This window comes from Mixophyes fleayi, chromosome 4 (genome assembly GCF_038048845.1).
Source record: "Mixophyes fleayi isolate aMixFle1 chromosome 4, aMixFle1.hap1, whole genome shotgun sequence".
NCBI classification, from domain to species: Eukaryota; Metazoa; Chordata; class Amphibia; order Anura; family Limnodynastidae; genus Mixophyes; species Mixophyes fleayi.
The window spans coordinates 178,532,725-178,554,980 of record NC_134405.1 but is presented as its reverse complement, the minus strand read 5'-3'; the positions used below and the strand labels follow the sequence as shown (position 1 = coordinate 178,554,980).

The following is a 22,256-nucleotide window of genomic DNA, read 5'->3' as shown; positions in this document are numbered from 1 at the left end:
TCATGTTTATTTTACTCATATAGATATTTTTTTTTTTATTTTTAATACAATACCAGTCAAAAATGTGGATATACCTACTCATATACATTATATTTTTTACTATTTTCCACATTTTAGAATAATAGTAATGTCATAAAAAAAATGAGATAATGCAAACTTAATTATGCAGAAACCAAAAAAATGTTAAACAAATCAGAACTCATATTTTAGATTCTTTAAAATGGCCACCCTTTGCCTTGAGAACAGATCTCCACACTCTTGGCATGCTCTCACCTAACTTCATGAGATAGCTTGCTACCTGTAATGTTTTGAAGGAGGTATCATCATATATGCTGAGCAATTGTTGGCAAAATAGCACTTTCCTTCGCAGGCTGGGGCCAAAATGACTCGGTTCACCATGCACCCCCCCCCCCCCCCCTCTTTCCATCCTCACTTTTCATCTCCTCTCCCAGAGGGAAAGAGTATAGGAGGTATTTATGCTGTACTTCAGTAGTGTTTTCTTTGCACTAATTCTACCATGAGGCCTGATTCACGCATTCTCCTCTGAACAGTGGATGTGATTTATAATCTGAAGTGCTGTTAATAGGTCACTTCTGAGGCTGGTGACTCTAGTAAGCTGATCTTGTGCAGCACAGTTAATTCTTAGTCTGCCTATCCTGTGGTGGTCCTCATGAGAGCCTATTCATCATGGCGCTGTAAGGCTTTTGCCACTGCACTTGAGATGATGGACTGTCATATATCTTTGCAAAATTAAGTTGTTCTTGCTATATTAAGGACTACTACAACAAGCAAAGATGGACTTCTACCAAATAGGGCTATTTAAGACCACCCTACCTTGTCATAGCACAAATAAATCAATTCTACAAATGAACTTTCAAAGGAACACATGTAATATGTGTGCTTTTAAAATGATGATTTAATCATTGTGGTTCAACAGTCTCCACATCTAAATGTCACTGAAGTTCTAAATGAGGGTTGGGAACGGTTTTTCGATCCTGAAAATTCAGACAACGAGGAGACCTACAAATGAAAAACGGATTTAGTAAAAACGAATTTAAATCTAAATAGACTTACCTGAAAAGCAACGCTGCACATCTCCGATGGCACCAGCATGCTGACCGCAACTTATTCCGAATGAAGACCTCTCCGGCACTACACTTTGACGTCATCGCGACTTCTGTTAATGTTAATTTAAAGCGGCAATGTCGGGGTTAAGTGTTTAAACATTTAACCTGCGGGGTTCCGACTAGTTACATACACATCACCCGACAAGCCGTCGTGACCTGTCATTAGACTCGCTGGCGGCTATTCGTTTTTTTTATTGTTTGAACGTTGCCTCCTCTGTTGGAGCTCCAATGATAACTCTACAAGTAATTGTGAACAGAGAGTTTAATAATACATAATATTGGTACAAAAGGAGCAGGAACTGTAATGATATAAGCACAACATTGCAGCACACCTAGACCGTGCATGAGGAGATGTGAGAATTGCAATTTTGCACCAGATGTAACAAGTTCACCTTCCTGGTGTGCTAGTTTCCCACAAAATATAGAAGAACAAAGTGTGAATTTCTTAGGGTGGCCATTTCTTCAGCCAATATGTTTGTTTTTTTGTCCAAACTGATTTAATTTACATGATCAAATCTTTGCTTGAAAATCTGCTTAACTAGGGATCACATTGCCCAGGACCCCTGGGATGTTATCAAAACCCACAGAAATCCAGATTTGTGCAATTTGGATCTCAACATGTGTGTCAAAATTCACTGAATAGTAGGGAAGGGTGCTTTCTGTTTAGCTTGTGTGTCAGAGACTTCTGTATTTAGTTCATCATTAATTAATTTTACAGCATAGATTTCAGAATCAAAAGGATTATATGTACCTGTAAAGCTACTAGAAATTTGTTGAATTGTTTTCAAAACTAGGAAATGACTTTGCTGGACCAAATTATATAGTAAAAGCAAACGTGCATTTACCATGAGGCCTGCAACCGCAACTGTGGCAGAAATACTACTGCAGCATTTTGGTGTATACATTTTGTTATTTAATTGTTTGTCAATGGTATAGCCAAAGATACATAACCTTTTCATTCTTGTTGCTAATGCTCATAAAACGTTAGTAGTATGTATGTCCACAAGGTGGCACAGTTACACCTTTTTCAGTTTGCTTATGATAGGTTGTAACCTGACCAACTACAGGTTAGAATGTAGTAATGTCTGTAGATACCACCAACTCCAGAACTAACACCACTATGTCTTTCTGCCAACAAGACACATTGGGGCATATTCAATTCCAATCCCGATTCGCGGGATCGCGCCGGAACGGCCGCGAACGTAATCCGCGGTACCGCAAAAACGTGGATTTTCGTTCGCAGCCCATAGGGTTGCGTATGAAAATCTGCGTTATTGCGATACCGTATTACCGGCAGTAGTGCGCATTTTCCGTTACCGCGGATCGGATCGGAATTGAATATGCCCCATAGTGTTAAGCATTAGGTGAATGTATATGCGGATCTCTTGTTGCTCTTATTCTTTACTGAAGTAATGAAATACTGTACTGTGTGTTCCTGAACATCGAGCAACATAGTATGACCTCTATCATTTGCTACATGTGCCTTATTACGTACATGCCCTTGTTTGGTGAATTGACATCTCATTTATTTTCCTAATTTATTTATTTGTAGTACATCCATTCAGCTGGTATAATTCACAGGGTAAGTAATCAAATATTTTAATTCCTTACTTTACCAGTTACAATGCTGCTCTATAGCTGTCAAATATGGCATAATGTTATATTGTGTTTGTGTTCATATTACTGTGGTTGAAAGCATTATAGACTTTTCTGTCATTATCATCTTTTCATGTCTTTTGTCCCTATATCCAATGTCTCTAATTGTCCCAGATTAATAATCACTTTGAGCTTCTTAAGGGAGTGATACCTAAAATAAGCTGGATTTAACTCCATATCAAATACTCTCTTATGCAATCACTTTATTATTTGTTGTGAGAGATCTAAGTGCATCTAAGTGGCTGCATAGTTCAGATTTGGCAGGTATATATATATGTGTGTGTGTGTGTGTGTGTATATCTCTCTCTCTCTCTCTCTCTCTCTCTCTCTCTCTCTCTCTCTCTCTCTTTCTCTTTCTCTTTCTCTTTTTCTCTCTCTCTCTCTCTCTCTCTCTCTCTCTCTCTCTCTCTCTCTCTCTCTCTCTATATATATATATATATATATATATATATATATATATATATATATATATATATATATATATATATATATATATATATATATTTATATTATTTCAGTATCCCTTGACAGGTTACAAGCTAACCTACATTTGGTTTATAAATGATAGTCCAAGTATGGCTTTGCCTACATACATTGGCAGACTAATTGCATCTAATTTAGTAAGTGACTAGTAATACAGAAAGAGGGTTATTTTAAAATACATTGTGTTTGTATGCCACATGCATGCATACTAAGTTAAAATGAAAATGATATGTTCAGGTTCTGGTTTCCCTGCCATATTAGCTTTTATAAGCCTTTATAAATGTATAATATTCATTTGGCTTAGTATAATCCCAAGTAACCTGCAAAGACAAATTGTACCTTTCAAATATCCCTCACAGCAGTTTAGTAGCAGATAGTTATAAAACTATGCTTACAAATATCAGTTTATTTAGCCTTTTATTCTTTATTTCCTCCTGAGATGCAGCACTGCCGTAACACCTGTCTCTAGTGTATTCTCAGAACTGTTAGGAGCAGTGTTCTCATTTTCTTTATGAATATTGCTGGTGTTCAGGGCATTAGAATAATGAAGGTTGAATTGGCACAAGTTTGACAGTCCGTTTGGATGATAGGTGTCACAGGTAGCTTGATTTGTCGGTTTAAATGGGTTCGGTCTGTCTTTGGTAAGAGTAATGGGGATCTTAGTGGGTATCTGCTAGCACCAAAACAAAAAAAGGTACAAACTTGTTTGCTAGTTTGATATTGGAGAATGGGACCTGCACAATCCTCTTCCCAACAAACTTGCCTCATATTCATTTCTAAAAATATCTCTACCCTATGTGTTTTGGAACACAAGAGGAAATGACAAGACTTAAAATGTCTCAGAAAGGGAAACTATTTACTAATCTTCATTTGTTTGCATACTTTGTGCAGTCACTAGTATTAAATATGTTTGTATTGTGTTTTTTGTCTTCAGGACCTAAAGCCTGGAAATCTAGCCGTAAATGAAGATTGTGAGTTAAAGGTATGGTAAAATGGATGTATTCTGTGTAATGCTGGGTATACATACTGTGATGTCACCAATAGGTCTTATATCTTAAGCTGGGTACACACTACAGAATTTTCCACCAACTTTTTATGCCGAGCGATTTTACATGCGATCGATGGTCCGATCGCTCGGTCCATGGACTGCATACACACTAGCGTTGTTTTAGAAGATAAAGGGAAGAGCGAACGTCCCTTTAGCGACTTTTTACAACCATGTTGTCGTGAGCAATGATTGCAATTTCGTACACATTGGTCGGACGTTTATACACACTACACAACGGAAACGAGATTGGAACGAAAATATTAAACGGTACGACCAACCAAATGAGGCTACAATCGTCCTTTTGGCCAGACTTTCGACCATCGTGTCACTACACACACTGACCCGACTTTTGAACGAACGGTCGTATGTCGGCTGATTGAGCCGATTATTGGACGAAAACCGTGTAGTGTGTACCTAGCTTTAGTGAGTATGGGCCATAAAAGGCCTCTGTTCCTGATAATCCACACTTCCACACCCCAATTATGGTGGTTGCTCCTTGTTCAATTTGGCTGCTTATGTGTGTGGCTAGATTGGATTTCAGATGGTTTATCTTTATGCATGATTTTGCCAAGATAGTGGATTATGCAAATATATTCACTTATCAGCGGAAATTTACAAGTAATATTTATCATAAATGTAGATTATTTCACTAGTTCTTTGAACTGTCTAATTTCCAGTATCTCAGATAGTGTCTTTCTTTGGTAAATCCATATAACATACAGGGACATATTTAATTAGGTCTAAAGATCGCGGATAGGCACTCCCACTGACAACACGTTACTGCAACATTGCGGGTTTCCGTACGCACCCCATGGGGTTGCAAAGGGAAATCTACAATGTTGCAGTACCATATTGTCATTTTACATACGCAGCTGCGCGTAATCGTGATCACTGGACCTAATTGAATATGCCCCACAATGTCAGCAACAAAACTATAGTTGAAGAATGTATATATCATCATCACCTCTCAGCTAACAAAATGGTAGATATCATACTAACAAATCTGTATAATCTAGACAGTCTGCAAGTTGTTACATGTTCTATAGCTAAATGCTAATAATATATGTTAATAATAGAAAATGTATTGGAATCCATAAGCAAATACACTGATGGGTGTATAGTTTACATCTTTTGCAAACAGAGTACAGAGGTACACATCAATGACTAATATTTAAATGGGGCAAAAATGTAAAATAATGTCCTTGTATATATAATAACTGCTGAAAATATAATTCTAGGTAATTGTGTGTGTATATATTTGCAATTTAAAAACAAAATAGGATATATAATAATAAGAATAATCAATAATACATATAATTCCACATAGTACTTGGTGTACACATTATAGTGATGCACTAAGCGCACAGTGAATAAAGCCCTTTTTTGTTTTGAGAAGTATTCATACCACTAAATGCCTAGTGTAGGCTTTCATTGTTTATGCATCTTTTTATCTGCAGATAAGCCTATATTAATCTACATAAGGTGTGTGTGTCTGTTAACACATTATTGATGAGATGTTGCCTATAGCAACCAATCAGATTCTAGTTATCATTTATTTAGTACATTATACAAAATGACAGCTAGAATCTGATTGATTGCTATAGCCAACATCTCCACTTTTTCAAACCCACAGTTTAGTAAATATACCCCAAGGACCCCTCCAATTTTGCAATCCTGACCGCTAATACAATAAGTGGGATAGGGAAGGAATATAAATGGGGTTTTTTTACCTTAGGAAGTATCACCTCAGATGGTGTCACAGATGTAAAGTTTGACCAGCCTGACGACAGACCTGGAAATACTAGTATCAATATCTGGGTTTTTTTGGGGAGTATGGACGTTTCCGATCCAAACCCTGCCCCTGTCATTATATTTTGTGTAAAGATTAGAACACGCTAAAAGGGCTGGCTGTCAATCACACTAAATCTACTGTTTAATGCCTGGCTGCACAATGCTCTATGTTGGGCCAGTCTCTATGTTACAGTCTGGGAAACAGTGGAAATGCTGTGATTACCAACCAAGATATCGTTAAACAACTCATTCAATGTTACATGTGCTTGTGACAAATAATTATAACTATGTTGTTTATGGCACTTTATTTTTAATAACTCAAGTAACTCAATAAACACGATTAAATTGTAAACAAAATTGAGGGCAGCATTGCATGATGTCTTTTGGTGGGATAAAATGGACTGATGTATTGTGGGCTATGTTGTGTATAAATATGCATCCTGGTGTATACATCCTGCAATCAATTTTGGTGTAATAGATGTTTAGTTTGTGCTGTAAATTTGTAAGGCTTCTAGGAGTACACTTCATAATGGTATAACACATAAATGAGCTCATTACATGTTGTATATCTAATGTGTCCCCATTATCGCTTCTTGCTTTAACGCTACAACTGTTCAGTTCTGCTTCCCACGCATCACAGTTGGCTGCTGTCCTTATAATTATCACTCACATATGTTGACAGATCTTGGATTTTGGTCTGGCGAGGCATACAGACAGTGAAATGACAGGTTATGTGGTGACCAGATGGTACCGAGCCCCAGAGGTTATTCTCAATTGGATGCACTATACACAGACAGGTATGGAGGTTTGGCTGGTTTATATTTAGAATCAATTACTTACTGGTTGTGTTGTTCTTTCTCTTGTTTACACAAGGTACGTAGATACTGTAAATGTTATTTTTCCCTCATAACCATCCCAGGACACAGAACATGAAGAGTGCTCGTGTAATGTTGTTTAGACGACTGCTGAAGCAGTTGTTCAAATATTATTAAGAGCACACATTAATGTGGAAAATGCAGGAGACATACTTTGCCTCATAAGACCACATAGATGTCTTTAAAAATTAGCATTAGTTTTATAGACTCTTTGCTAACATAGAAATGAATTCCACTCCACTTTTATACCTTCACTCTTGGCTACCGAGATTATTTATCTTAGGAAGATGACAAATAAAAAGAAATGAAAACATTTTTGGAACAAAGAAATCCAGAAGATAATATATTTGTGTCGATGAACTTAATCTTGAAATATAGTGATAAATACATAATCTGATATTGGAATATAATTTAATCACAACTGATTACCAGTGCTAGTATTCATTGGTGCTAGAATAGGGTTTTTCTGTAGGTTCAGCTCACTTCAAAATCATTAAGCAACAATAGCATGTGTTTTACAATGTTATATAACATTGTCAGTCAAGATCACATTTTCCAATAACCATGTATAATAAGGGCTTTGCACTTAATACAAGGTCATGCATATTTAAGTCCACAAATTTATTTGTATTAATGTTAAGCTCCCTTTTTCCCAACGGAAAAACCAGTGGGAACCCTGCTGTTCACTGTGACTCCTATATATGGTTTTACACAGCATTTTACTACTTGTGGGAAAATATATTATGTAAAAAAAATATATATATATATTTTTTTAATTATCATTTAACTGCATCTTTTTCCCACCTACAAGGTATACCTTTATTAAGTGGTAGTGCTGCTTTTTCAACAAAGTTAGAAACTTGACATTCATTACTGGAGAGGTGCATTTCCACATGTGTTTGACTTGAACAAGACAACTTCCTGTTTTGTCACAGATGCATACTTAAAAAATGCAGATGGAATACATTTGTAAACACATAAAAAAAAACATAAATGTGTTGCTGTCTATGCATTTTTACTTTCATTATAATTGGTGATAAAACAAAACGCACTGCAAATGCCAGTGTCTACGTAACCTAAGTGAGCTAATGGTAACATACAAAAATATATACGTAAACATTTCAAGAGCTTAGAAGACCTCATAATTTTGTGGTTGTGGAGGAAGATTTTTCCCCTGTCTTAGTATTTATGCAGAACACTGAAGAGGGTCACTCAGAGTCTCAAAAGGCTGAAAACAAAACAATACACAATAAATAATGTTAAACCTGGTTGTCAAGTTTCATACAAAAAGACTGTTACAAGATGCCTTCTTATACTAGACCAATATTGTATAGCTAAAATACTGGCTCTCTAATTATTTGACTCGGAGATATTTTAATGCACCTTTCCATTTGAAAACATCTGGTTTTGCAATGCAATTTTTTTTGTTTTCTTTTTTTCCTTTTGCCATCCAATATAAAATACACATTGTAACATTCACATGTATTTATTTATCATTTAAAATACCATGAAGAATTTAAGACATTTAAAATGACTTAATTAGCCGCTTATAAGCAATTTTCTTTTGTACCGTGGAAACATATTTGTTCTGATACTCTTGACTTGTTCATGTAAAACAATGTTTTTCAATGATGCTTTTGACACCACTGACTGCACTAAACTAGCAATTAATGTTCCCCTGTTTAAATTTTCTATTTAAAAGTACAGTTTTGCATTGGGGAAAATAATACTTTCTGAATAGAATGATTATTAACATTTATCCCAGCATGTGTGATGGATAAAGACAATATGAGAGTATAGTGTCATAATAACAACTTAATGCATTGTTAAAAATATATTTTAATAAATAAGGTGAAAATGCTTGAAACTTATATAAGCCGATCAAGTGACTATAGATATGGGCTGTGTTGAGCATAATATAGATGTCTTGGCCTATTATATAACCTTGAAGTCATAAACAACAGGTGGCCTGCCTCTTAAAAGCAATATTCAGGCATGTAACGTGAGTTTCTACATAAATATGTATCAAAGTGAGGCTTCTTGGTCCCTGCAGTGAATTACACAATATGTTTATTGCTGCAGTAACCTTGTTCTATGCACTCAGCACAACTGGTACATTATTATCTCTTATACAAAGAAACACAATAACACTATCGTTGAGGAACAAGCACTTCTAATTTCACTCCCACAAGAGGTTTTATTTCATAAAAATACAGCAAAATGCTGCTTTATCTTATGTGCAGAAATAAAATGCATAAAACCAGAACTCCTTGAAATGCAGAACTCAGCAGGATACAGAACACAATAGTAAATTAAGTTGTGTTGATTAAATTACTGGTACAATTTTAAAAACTTTTTAGATAAAATATTTACTATTTTGTGACAACAAACTTTACCAGCTTTTGAAAACAGAAATTCCCCTGTCACATAAAATGCCATCAATCTATATAGTCCACATATTGCATCTTTTTGCCAAGCAAGTGCAGTATCACTGATAAAGACATACTCCCACAATGTTTGTTAAACTGTGTGTATTGTACATGAAATCTCTTTCACACAAGTAACTTAGGTAGAAACATTCTTAATACATGCTTATTTTGCCAGCAGAAGTGTTAACAATAAACTGAATATCATCTTACCATCAACTGGGGGGGGTAGGAATTTAATACAAATTGTGAATTGTTTTTCTTTTTAAATATCTTAGGTGGCAAAAAGAATTGTACTGTGTAAGCCTGGACACATGGAAGCCCTAACTATGCTGTAATACTAAATTCTGCTTTAGGATGCCTCATGCATATAAAATAACACTCTGAAATGAGAGACGTTTTTCTGATCAAGAAAGTTGTAGTTACTAGTTGAGATACACAGTTAGAACGTGGATTTGAACTAATATTATTTCACTTTTACAAGAAATGGTCCTCAGGCACATGCCCTCATATATTATATAGCTTTCAGATGCATTATCTGTACAAATAATATACATTACATGTATGACCCATAACAATAAATAAATCTCACATGCAAACTCCTGCTCCTAGACAATAGACTTGTCCCTATAAAATATATAGGTCTCAGAGGGTGGGGTATGTAAATGTGACGCTTATAATAGCTACACAGAGTATATACACAAAAATAAGGCGATTGCAATAAAACTGACATGCTGGAAGTGCTGACTTACATTAATACAGACATAGAACATATCCGAAAATAGTACCTTGCAGACTGCTGTCATTTCCGAAGTGACTGCATGCTGGCACAAAACAGATCGACAATGAGGTTTGTGAATTTAAAATGGTAACCCAGCATCTAACCCTAACGGTACCCCTAACTGTAAACCTTACATTAAATTGTGGAGTTGTCAGGTACTAGCATTGCCACTTTAAAGTCACCAAGCTGACTGTCACTCTGTTTAGTGATGTAAAACGGAAGTGCCAGCATACAGTCACTTCAGAATTGATAGCAGTCTGCAAGGTACTGTTCTATGTCTGTATTAATGTATGTGAGCATTTCAAGCATGTCAGTTTTATTCATACTTGCCTACTCTCCCGGAATTTCCGGGAGGCTCTCGAATTTCAGGGAGTCCTCCCGGACTCCCAGAAGAGTAGGCAAACTTCCCAGACCCTGTAAAATGCCTAAATTCACGACATTGAATAGCGGGGCATTAATATATGTATTTTATTGTAGGTAGTGGCGGGGCTATAGTGGCGTAATGATGTCATCACGCTTCCTCCTACCCTCTGTCACATGATCTGTACTCTGGTCTCCCGGAGTACAGATTTAAAAAGTAGACAAGTATGGTTTTATTGCAATTGGCTTATTTTTGTCTATATAGTTCGTGTAGCTATTATAAGCGTCGCATTAACCATTACCACCCGTGTCAGATACATTGCCTTTTATAATATACTTAAATTAACTTATACAGTGATACATCTCCTGCATAATAAATAGAGCTCATGTCCACATTACCATATGTCAAAAAGCTTGCCAAGGCTGAGCCACTATAGCTAAACTTCTGGTAACAAGACTGGAAGTAATAAATGAATGTAAATATCCATACAAGTGCGTTCTTACAGTCAAGATTATGATGGATGGGGGGGGGCAAACATTTCCCCAGGAAGATTTGTGCTTCTGTCTCTTTATCCTTTTAGAGTATTTTTTTTAATGTTTAGTGGTCCTTTGAATTGCCATAAAGTGGGTTTTAATCTTTAGCTGCAGAGATATTCCACTTCTGATTATGGGACCCATGTGGTTCCAGAAGTTAATTAACTGGTGGTTCTCATTGAAGCCGAATTATTGTTGTGTTGTTTGTATTGTAGAAATTATGTGTGTGTTTATTTAGTTAATTAATGTAATTATTTAGTTAATTATGTAACATTATTGCTAACATTTTAAGATGACTTTTTCCCATAAGGCATGGGTCTGGCCTAACCATTTTCTTTTTGTTTTAGTGGACATCTGGTCTGTTGGCTGTATAATGGCGGAAATGTACACTGGGCGTCCGCTTTTCAAGGGTAATGACCGTATCCTTTTTAAAAAAAAATAAAAAATCAGAGTGCAGTAAGTTGTTTTAATATGTTGCTCATTTATTAAACCCCTGTCCCTCCAACTATAGCTACACTACATGGACAAAAGTATTCTGACGCTTGACCATTACACCAACAGGGATTTTAATGACATTGTATTCACTGGGGCACAGTCATGTTAGAATAGAAAAGGGCCTTTCCCAAACTGTTGCCCCAAAGTTGGAAGCATAGCATTGTCCAAAATGACTTTATATGCTGAAGCATTAATATTGCCTTTCACTGGAGATAAGGGGCCTAGCCCAAACCCTGAAAAACAGCCTTATATCATTATCCCTCCTCAACCAAACTTCACAGTTGGCATAATGCAGTCAGGCAGATAACGTTCTCCCGGCATCTGCCGAACCCAGGCTCGCCCATCTGACTGCCAAACAGAGAAGCGTGATTTGTTACTCCACAGAACACGTTTCCACTGCTCCACAGTCCAGTGTCTGTGTGCTTTACACCACTCTATCCAACGCTTGCTATTGGTCTTGGTGATGTGATGCTTGCATGCAGCTGCTCTCCCGCGGAAACCCATTACATTAATGCCACTGGAAGTTCGGACTTTTTCAGCTATGGAATCAGAAGAGCGTTGGCGACTTTTACGCACCTTGCGCCTTAGCAGTCATTGACCCCGCTCTGTGATTTTATGTGGTTTTCCGTTTTGTGGCTGAGTTGCAGCTGTACCTAAACGCTTCCACTTTCTAATAATATCACTTACAGTTGACCGTGGAATATCCTGCAGGGATGAAGTTTTATGTCTTATTGTAAGGGTGGCATCCTATCACATTACCACGATTGAAGTCACTGAGCTCTTCAAAGCGACCCATTTTGTATCACAAATGTTTGCAAATGGGGACTGCATGGCTAAGTGCTTAATTTCAGACACCTCTGGCAACGGGTCTTATTTGAAATACCTCAATTCAATAATTAACAGGTGTGGCTAAATACTTTTGTCCATATAGTGTATATTACAAAATGTCCCTGCTGCACCCTTATGGTATAAAAACCATTATAGGGGCGACATTGCAATCTGGTTAGCCACCAGTTGCCATGAGTCAAGTGTTACTCCAGCAGGATTTTTTCTGAGGCAGGGTGGCTAAATCATTATGTGTGGGGCAGGGAGATTGATAACTTTTAATTAAATAAGTATAATACACTTTTATCATATATGATAAAATGTATACATACCTAAGACGCATAACATGAAAAGCCAGCTTAGTAAACTCAAAAAATGTGTTATTCTTTGTAGGACCTGTTGCCTGTTCAGTAATAATTATTGCAGGATAATAAGACAGTAATAATGGAGAGAGATTTCAGGGCTTTACAGTTGGAAAGACAAAGTGATCTTGGAATTAAGGTGTTAGCGCTATAAAATCTATCTGCTTTCTTATTGCAGGCACTAGAAACAGTCTATTGTAAGTGTAAACATGGCATTCTGGAGAGCTCTGAGAGTACAAGTGTACCATTAAGTACCCAAGAGGAAAACAGCTGGAGACTCACAATGTGGTCTTTAATGGATCTAACTTATAGTGTGTGTACCTTTAAATGAGGCAAGGAACTTGTACTTTGGAAAGATAATTAAAAATCTCTTGCAGCTAAAAATAAATGTACTTTCCCTATTGCTGCAAGTTCTTCAGCGTCACTTAGGGAATCAGTGTTCTTGTAGGAGAAACTATAATTAGTATTTACATGTTATGTGCAGTATACTGAAACAAACCCATTTGTTGCCTGTGGTGGAATGTCAAAGTAAAGACTAATTTAGGGGCAAATTGCCTTAAGCTTTTGAAGCTGTACTGGGTATTTCTAAGGCTTGAAAATGTTACTTTGAAGAGAAAAGTTTTACTACCACCCTATGTTTAATGACTGCATGAATATTTCTTCTATTAAATAGCAGTAATATTTTACACATCATGTTTACAGTATAAAGTCTTCCATATAATACAAACTATTTCTTAGTGCCCTTGTTTTACAGATATATTATTTGACAGTTCTTGGCCAGTGTTGCAATGTTTTTGACATCCAAGCCTTGTTAAGTATCCATTACTGTAATAATTTAGATACAGAGACAGAGCAAAGCATGTTTGCATATACTGTAAAATAAAAAGCTTAAAAAGAATAAAATCACATTGTATACTGAAAAAGTCAATGTTGATTTCGCTGTGAATGGAGAATTTTCAAGAATCTCATTTGCACATTTTTATTTTATTTTACAAGGAAGGCTCTTGGCGAATAAACTTTTGATGCAAAAAGTGTTGTTTTAACCATAAAGGTGTAATTGGAAACTTACTTTGAAGCGTTATGATTTTAAACACATGCTCTAGATCTGGATCAGCTTACAGAAATAATGAAAATTACAGGAACACCAACTCAGGATTTTGTGCAGAAGCTTCAAAGCCCCGACGTAAGTAAATCGTTGGAAAACAGTTCATATATTTCACCTTTATCTGGGGCATTTAAAAATTGTGTATGCTGAATATTAGATGTCCTTAATCACATACTAATATGTATTAATACTGTGGCCATAAGATTACACAATGTGATTACAGTTATATATAGATAAATTATCTCTTAAGCAACAACAACCAAAAACTTTAATATTTAAATATTTGTTATGTTCTAGGCAAAAAATTATATCAAGAGCCTCCCAAAGGTGCAGAAGAAAGACTTTGGATTATTACTGAGATACGCAAACCCTCTTGGTAATAATATTTTGTTGTGCTGTTGTTTTTCATCTTTTTTGGGTATTTTAAATATTATTGAATGCATGTTTTAAATTGAAATTAAAAATTGCTTGGAAGGAGAAATGTGTTTCTCCAATATCAATGCATGAACTGATTTCTGTGAAATACTACTTTGTAAGTCCAATTTTTTTTAAAAAAACATTTATATATATATATATATATATATATATATTTATTAACTCCTTATTAATGTGAAATTGGTAAATGGAGATTTTAAGGCAGCTAATGAGATCTATATTGCTTTTAACTAGTGCCTGCCATGATGAAGTCTTAAAGTGTGTTCTCCATTGCTGTATATACACAGAGAAAAGAGTGTACTATGACTAAAAAGGTGATCAGTTCAAACCACATGTCAAAGTGTGACACGAAAGCAGATAAATGTTAATACAAGTTATTGGCTATTGAGTGGAATGGACTTTCACAAGAAATTGGCTGCTTTTTGTGCTTTCAAATTTTTAATGATTTTCTGGGTAATTTAAACTATTTTGACTTCCAAGCAAAGGCAATATAGTATAATTTACCTACACATAAATTATGTTTCTCCACTGTCTTCAAGTAACCCATCAGATCATGTTTTGAGGATTCGTATATGTTGGAATGGATGGGATAATTAACAAAAGGTAAATTGGATTAGTTAATTTGTGCGTGGTTAATGGAATCCTCAAAACATGACAGGGTATGGGTTGCTGAATGCTAGGGTTATAATAAATATATATAATAAACAAACAAAAAAACAGATTAATTACTTTGAGAAACATTTCTTATTTATTTGTAATTATTGCTTTGCCCGTTGCTCTATAGATGATACTGCAGGTATGTTTAGTACTATAGTAGTGCTTAGTTTTTCATTCCACAACTACATTCTTCATTCCTGCTTTAATAGAGTGCTAAATCCTGAGATTGGTTTTGTAGAAGTAATATGTTTATTTTTGGGTTTCTGGTTTTCTTTAGCTGTCAGTCTTCTGGAAAAGATGCTGGTGCTGGATGCGGAAAAGAGAATAACAGCGACTGATGCATTATGTCATCCTTACTTTGAGCAATTCCATGATTCTGACGATGAGATGGAAGCAGATCCATATGATGATTCATGTGACAATCTAGAATTTCCCCTTGAAGAATGGCGATGTAAGTGTGATGAGGGAAATGGCTTTGACAGCTCACATTGCATATTTTGTGTGTCCCCAGTAAATTGAAATTGTAGTTATATTGCAATTATATTGTATGATTTTGGTTTTGATTACACTCAAAACCTCTTCTCATTTTCATGCAACTTATAGTCTGTCATAGGAAATGTTCTCCTATGTCAGTACCATGTGTCAGTCAGCAGACAGAGAACTTCTAAAGACATTTGTAAGTTTCTAGTTGAAGCAGTCCATTGACAACCTGTACGAAGCAGAACATTGAGTCTTATCTGATGGACAAAAAATCAGTCTAGTTTATCTATACTCTAAATCCAATATGTCGTGCCTGTAGCATAGAGCTGCCAGGAAATGAGAGACCCTAACCAACATTCCATTTCATACATTTACTAAAGTTACAGAAACTACCATCTTTATAAGTGTTAATATGCCTTCAAGCTGTTTAACAAGTAACTGTGAGCTGAGCTATCACACTGCTCATCACATAATAATCCTATAGGTTGGTTGCAGTGCAATATAAACTCTACACCATAATTGCAATGCAATTATTCTGATCTGTTTTAGTGGTTGATACAGTAGCTCTGTTATCTTTCATTTAAAATAAAACAATCAATAGGTAATTGACTATATGACATATTTGATTATTTTACTCACCCTAGGTCTTACTTACAAGGAGCTGACAACATTCCACCCGCCGGTGACCGAGTCAAAGGAAACGTCTGTATAGCCTGTTGTGATGCTACAACACAAAAATAGAATATAAATTATGAGAACTGAACTATGAAACCTGGATAACTGGATGTATTATGTGTTATGAATCATTTGTGTTGTTGTTTTTCATTCCATTGGGGAGCTAGTGCCTTTTTGTACTTCCTTTTAAGTGGGGATTTCTGTCTTGCCTGTTTTTCTGCAGAGTGTACTGTATAAAAGAGAACTATTGTGACCACACTAGTAGCATTGTGTCAGCCTTGCCAGCCTCCTGTGTTAATAAGCAACGTGCCCTCTCTCTGTAGCAGTGAGATATTGCTGGTATACTGTACTTCTGTAGATGTAGAGTCAGGTGAGCCATGGAACATTCCAATACACTCTGCAGTATTAAGAAAAATAAACCTTTTATTCAAAATGCTTGCATTTTGTCTACTGGACAGCTTTTTCATATTCATTGTGAGTATGTACTACGTAGTCATATTACCAGTAGGAAATATATAATGCCCACATGGTTAAAAATACACACACAAACATTTACAGGAAATGTGCCGTGGTGAGAGAGTTCCCATTAGCCTGCCTTATTAAGTGGATAATCAGAATCTGTTTAATTTCCATCTACCCACTTGACCCACCCCATGGAGCTTCCTTCCTTTATTGAGCTCAGCAGTAAATACACAGCAGCAGGTGCAGAGGAGTAATCCCAGGTCAGTACAGTAATCATTTAATCACCAGAGAACTAGTATTACACTGTTCCAAAAAGACAAATTACTGTTATGTTCCTCCCTCTCTGAGGACATTTTAACATTGGATTATTAAGAGAAAGCTGCTCATTAATAAAACAGGCTATTTACGGACAAATCTGGCATTAGCTGAAAGTGGTGTAGTAACAATATAATGCTGTACTTGCTATCGAAATGAGCAGTACATTACTTTGGATGATTTGTGGTGATAATTTCAGTATGGTATGTTACTGGTTATAGTATTTCACCACTTACTGCTATTAGGCCACACTGCAAATTATTGTGTACTATAAGCCAGGTGTGTATTTTGTGTTTTCAATATCTATGCTTATCCAGACCCCTACAATCATATGCCATCTCTCAGGAGTATTCGCTGTACTTTTCTATTTATAAGGAAGTGTCTCTGATATATATTTTCAAACTTGGAGTTTTGATTTTTAGGAAGAAAGGGCTAAATTTACCTGACACTGACTTTTCATTAAGCAATGAAATAGAACTTCCTTAGCAGGGTTCGATTTATATTAGTTTTGCTGTCAACATTTCATAAATATACCATATGATGCCCTTAAAGTGGTAAACTTATCTTGAAATACCCCTATGATGTAAGGGTTTTTAGAACTTAAATTGCTGTAAATACAGATAACTCTTAAGTGTGCTGATGCTTTAAGTGACATGGCATAGTGTATACTTATACTGCCTGATTGTGTGTAAAGACAATTACTGGTAAGTGAAATTGTGTATTTGTCAATAGTAAAACAGGAAAGAGGAAGAACGTAAGAGGTTGCCCTCTATATGTGGACCCAGATATAGTTTTATGTAGTTTTAATATTTTATGCTAAATATGATAAGGCCTTTAGCTGGTACCCTTTAGAATGGCTTTTTTTTTTTTTATCTCGGTGCATTATGGCAAGAAGTTAACAATTTACCAGGTCTTATATATTCAGAGCATTGCAAAATTCATACGTTAAGTCTAGTGAGATTTGACAGGCTGATTGTGTTTTAATTATAAGTTACAAGATGTGCATGACTCTTCAATTGTTCTATAACAAATGTACTTAGTTTAGTTTGCAAGACTATTTTAGGTTGTCATTGTGAGAGGGAGAAAAAGAGTTTGAGTAAAAGCCAAAATGGGAACATTTTAGATACAAGTATATTATATCTTTTTCCCCAAGAACTTCAGTGGAACCTCTTCCAAGAGGCAATAGTTACATGCCCAGAGGATAGGAGTGAAGAGTGAAAGCAATGTAACATAAAGTAGCTTTACCAAAACCAGACTTTAACATTTAGGCTGCATTGCTTTTTGCCTAAAAACAAAAATGTGTACTGGTAAACATGAATTCATATTTTACAAAGACACATGTTATTACCGGTCATTGTTAAATAATATTCTTATCCTTTTATAAAGTGCATAATATAGGAACATACATTGAGGCAAGAATGGGAGCTACCCCTGTTGCCTAGAGCTTAGTATCTAAATATACACAAATTACTTACAGGTGGACTATTTACAAACAGATATGTTTCCTATAGGTGCCCAATCAGGACGCTGGATTTCTAAGACAATACACTTATGTAGTCTTATTGGACAGACCTGGCCTCTCAATGGTCGTGCAGAATGGCTGGATGCCATGTGGCACCACTACACAACCAGCTGAATATTCCAACAGCTCCAGTTGACATCTGAACACTCCAGTTCAAATATTGATAGTCGTTTCCTGCTCCCACAGTACAATTTGTGGCTAGTTATGTCAAAAATGTCTTAATTGGTTGTCAAATTTGCAGCATTTTTGGCTGCTTTTAAAAGCAACTTTTATTCATTACAATTTTATTCTGTGTACTATTGAAACAGACTGAAATGCAGCCTTAGCAGTCTTTATTACAGGGGTGGAAGTTCATTGTAGAGGTTGAAGTGAATAATACTGTAACTTATAAGAACATTAGAAGTCAACAAGCAGTGACTAAGGGCCTAGACCAAGTGTATTCCCACAGCTCATGGAATTCACAGGTGACTTCTAATATCACAGGTATGGTGATACAGTATTGCTTATGTATTCTGAAGCAGTGATGTCCGAACTTACTAAATATTATTATATTCTAATGTTAATATCACTTCTGTACTACATTCATACTTCTTTCTAGTGTGTCTGTTAAGTATAGTCAGAATATCTCAATTTAACATATACATAAATTTCAACGTATATACATAAATGTTACCATTTCTTGACAAACATAAGATATTTCAGTTTTTATGTCCAGTGTTGAAATTGTAAAGGTGAATGCATTACAGTATAAAACATATGACGTGTCTATAAATTGCACACTTTATTTTATACTGTACGGTATTTAATAACTGTATATGATAAAGACTGAAAAAATTCTGTGTTTGGAACCTGCTTGATGAATTATGTTACACATTCGCAAAGAGAACTAAAAAATCCACTGAAAACAGAGAAGAAAATGCAGTATAATAATTGTCAGCTATTTATATTATTATTTAATAATAATGTCCCATTTAGACCGAAAAGCAATTGCAAGCTGGCAGCCTGTGTGACATCTGTACTATTTGAAAGCTTAATGGTTTGTTATCCGTACCAGATATAATCATACTTGCCTACTCTCCCGGAGTGTTCAGAAGACTCACGAATTCTGTGTAGGTCTCCCTGACTCCCGGGGTAGCAGGCAATTCTCCCACAATCTGCCTGCAGGGAGCGTAAATGACGCAATTTGTTGTGAATCACATCATATTGGCCCCATCCCCACAACAAAATGACAGTTTATGCCATGGGGCGGGGTCAAAATGTTGCGATTCACCACACCCCTCCCCCTTCTGCCCTCCCACCACACACCCACCCTCCGGAATCTCCCACAGGGCAACAATAGAAAGTTGGCAACTATGGTAATAACTTTAGCCTATGTATGTGTTAATTGATTGATAGTTTCCTCTACCAGTGGATTACCCTATTATTCTTGTTTTACATTTCTTACATGGGGGTGTTCATCCAGAATAATTGTCAATATTGTCTAGAAAAATAAAGAAAAAGAGATTCTGTTGTTGGAGGCACTTATTAATATGTGCCTGCCAGTCAAGGATTAATGAGTGCCTCCAACAAACTGTTCTACTGTTTAACATAGTTTATTGTTTGGAATCCTTCCTTCTAACATGTTTTTAAAATATTTATTCTTATCTTCCCAAAAATGAAATTGGATATCACAGAACTGTAAGACAAGAGATAAGTTGGATGTATGACTTTTGTGGTTTGTGAAACAATCTTGATGCACCCATTTGATAGGCACCTCACGCCATTACTCTGTGCTGTAGGAAGGTCCTACTCCTTCCTCTAACTCAGTCTGTTACTTCCCACATTGCCCTCCGCACATCATGATACTGCTCCCCCACATAATCACTCTAGTGGATAGGTCACTGCTTTCCACAAGTTAAACATCCTGAAATACTCTGTGCTGTTTGAGAAATTCTGATATTCCATTCCCACCCACATCAAAACCGGGGGGAACAGGGACTTGCAGGTGTTAACAGTTGGTAACAAAAAAGGAGCTTTGACTCACCAAATGCACTGTGAAATAAGCCGTTCAATTTTACTCAGACTTTCCACTGAATCTTTATTTAAATGTGTACTGCAACTCTCCGAACCATCACAAACTGCAAAATACACATCCTACATCATGCATTGTATGTTTAATAAGGTGCTGATATAGGTCAGGATGCTCAAGTAGCAAAGCATTGTATATACGATATGCTTCTGTGTTTGAATCCACCAATTTTACAGAGCATTTCTTTTGCTAAGGACCTATAAAGCTGCCCAAGCACTCTGATTTTGTTAGACTGTTTTAGACCCATTTGGCTATAAATTGCAGTGTACATGGGTCCAAAAATGCCACTTATCCTAATTGAAATCTGTTTGGTAGGCAAAGCCAGTGAAATGATAACTTCATCTGACTGTGTGCCATTATATTTCTGACCATACTGATGATGCCGCATCATATCTGGCTGCTATATTCCATTACTGGTCTTTCAGATTTGCCCACACATTAGTATACATGTATGACCAATTCTAACAGATGTGAGCCCTCAGGCAAATCTGCCCAAATTGGCCTGTATATAGCTAGTTTTAGACAGTCTTTCAGATCTATGAAAAGTTTGTAGATAAACTGGCTTCCACAGCAAAACCTGATAGTCCATTCTGCCTGCACATCCAGTCAGTAAAGTACACAAACATTTATAGCACAGTCATTGGAGGCTCAATATGCAACTGATACCAGACTAAACCATTCTGTGACACACTGCTGCTGTGCCTATGCTACCCGCCAATGTCTCATTTGACGTAATTATAACCAGATGATACTATAATAAAGATCACATTGGTCAATACATAATACAAATTCACAATTGTTCAGAATATAATACGGGCTAATTTTTCTCATGTTTACTTATATATTGCACTTGCCAAACAATGGTCTTATCTGACCCAAAAAATAGCTTTGATAGTCTCAAAAATTAAAAGGGATTCCAAATTTCTAGTCATAGGACTTGCTCTCAATAATAAGGGACCAATAATCACTAGAACAAAATAATTTTATTACTATGTATCCTAGAATGCTTGACACTCTTCCCGATTTTATCACTGTGTTTTCTCAGCAGGGCATCTAAGTGAAACCCTGTACAAATACATTATAGGCAGGCTAACCAATCAAGTGACTGGATCATTATCTGGCATGCCCATAAACAAGGTCTGAAGGTGACTGCTATCTGCCTGTGTTTGCAGTCATCCCTTGTATGCACAGGCCTTGGTGTAAGTCGGAACTGATATATCTGGCCATATTCAATACTGATGCTGTTACTTAAAAGGCCAGCCTGTTTGTGGCGAATTTCACTGTAACGCTGGGTATACACCTATGCAATAATACTTCAGATGCAATGGGTGCAATTCAATTGACTGCAGGGTTTTTTTAACACCACGTTAGGTAATTTTAGTGTGGTTTCCACTCATTTTAGAGTGGGTAACTACCCGATATTTAATAACATTTGTAACGCAGCGTTTTTTTTGCACAAACTGTCCTATCACGGACAAGTATCCACTGAAAGTAGAGAGAGGGAGGGAGAAGCGTTAAAAGCTATTCAATTGTTTTTTAATGCGGTGCGGTAAACTGTCAAATCTCCAGTTTTATCTCACACCTCTCATGGCTATGCAAAAAATTGAAAAAATAAGAAAACTATTTAAAATATGTTCATCATTAATGCATAACATGAAAAAGGTGATTTTCTTTTACAAAAAGCATGTAAAAAAAAAAATAATAAAAATAATAAACAAACTAACCACTAATTAATATATTTATGCATGTAGTATGTATGTACTAATTTGTTTTG

General features: G+C 36.0%; 1 protein-coding gene across 2 annotated transcripts in view; it reads left to right on the top strand.

Moving 5' to 3' along the window:
* Positions 1 to 16,550, top strand: part of LOC142152348 (mitogen-activated protein kinase 12-like) — a 125,080-nt gene extending 108,530 nt beyond the window's left edge. For both annotated transcript variants that reach the window (XM_075208913.1, XM_075208912.1), the window contains 8 exons: positions 2,680 to 2,709; positions 4,201 to 4,248; positions 6,788 to 6,902; positions 11,429 to 11,500; positions 13,867 to 13,946; positions 14,166 to 14,244; positions 15,238 to 15,411; positions 16,085 to 16,550. In XM_075208913.1, coding sequence (XP_075065014.1) covers positions 2,680 to 2,709; positions 4,201 to 4,248; positions 6,788 to 6,902; positions 11,429 to 11,500; positions 13,867 to 13,946; positions 14,166 to 14,244; positions 15,238 to 15,411; positions 16,085 to 16,152 — 666 coding nt within the window. In that variant the 3' untranslated portion in view covers positions 16,153 to 16,550. The remainder of the gene's footprint in view (positions 1 to 2,679; positions 2,710 to 4,200; positions 4,249 to 6,787; positions 6,903 to 11,428; positions 11,501 to 13,866; positions 13,947 to 14,165; positions 14,245 to 15,237; positions 15,412 to 16,084) is intronic.
* Positions 16,551 to 22,256: the final 5,706 nt, after the last annotated feature.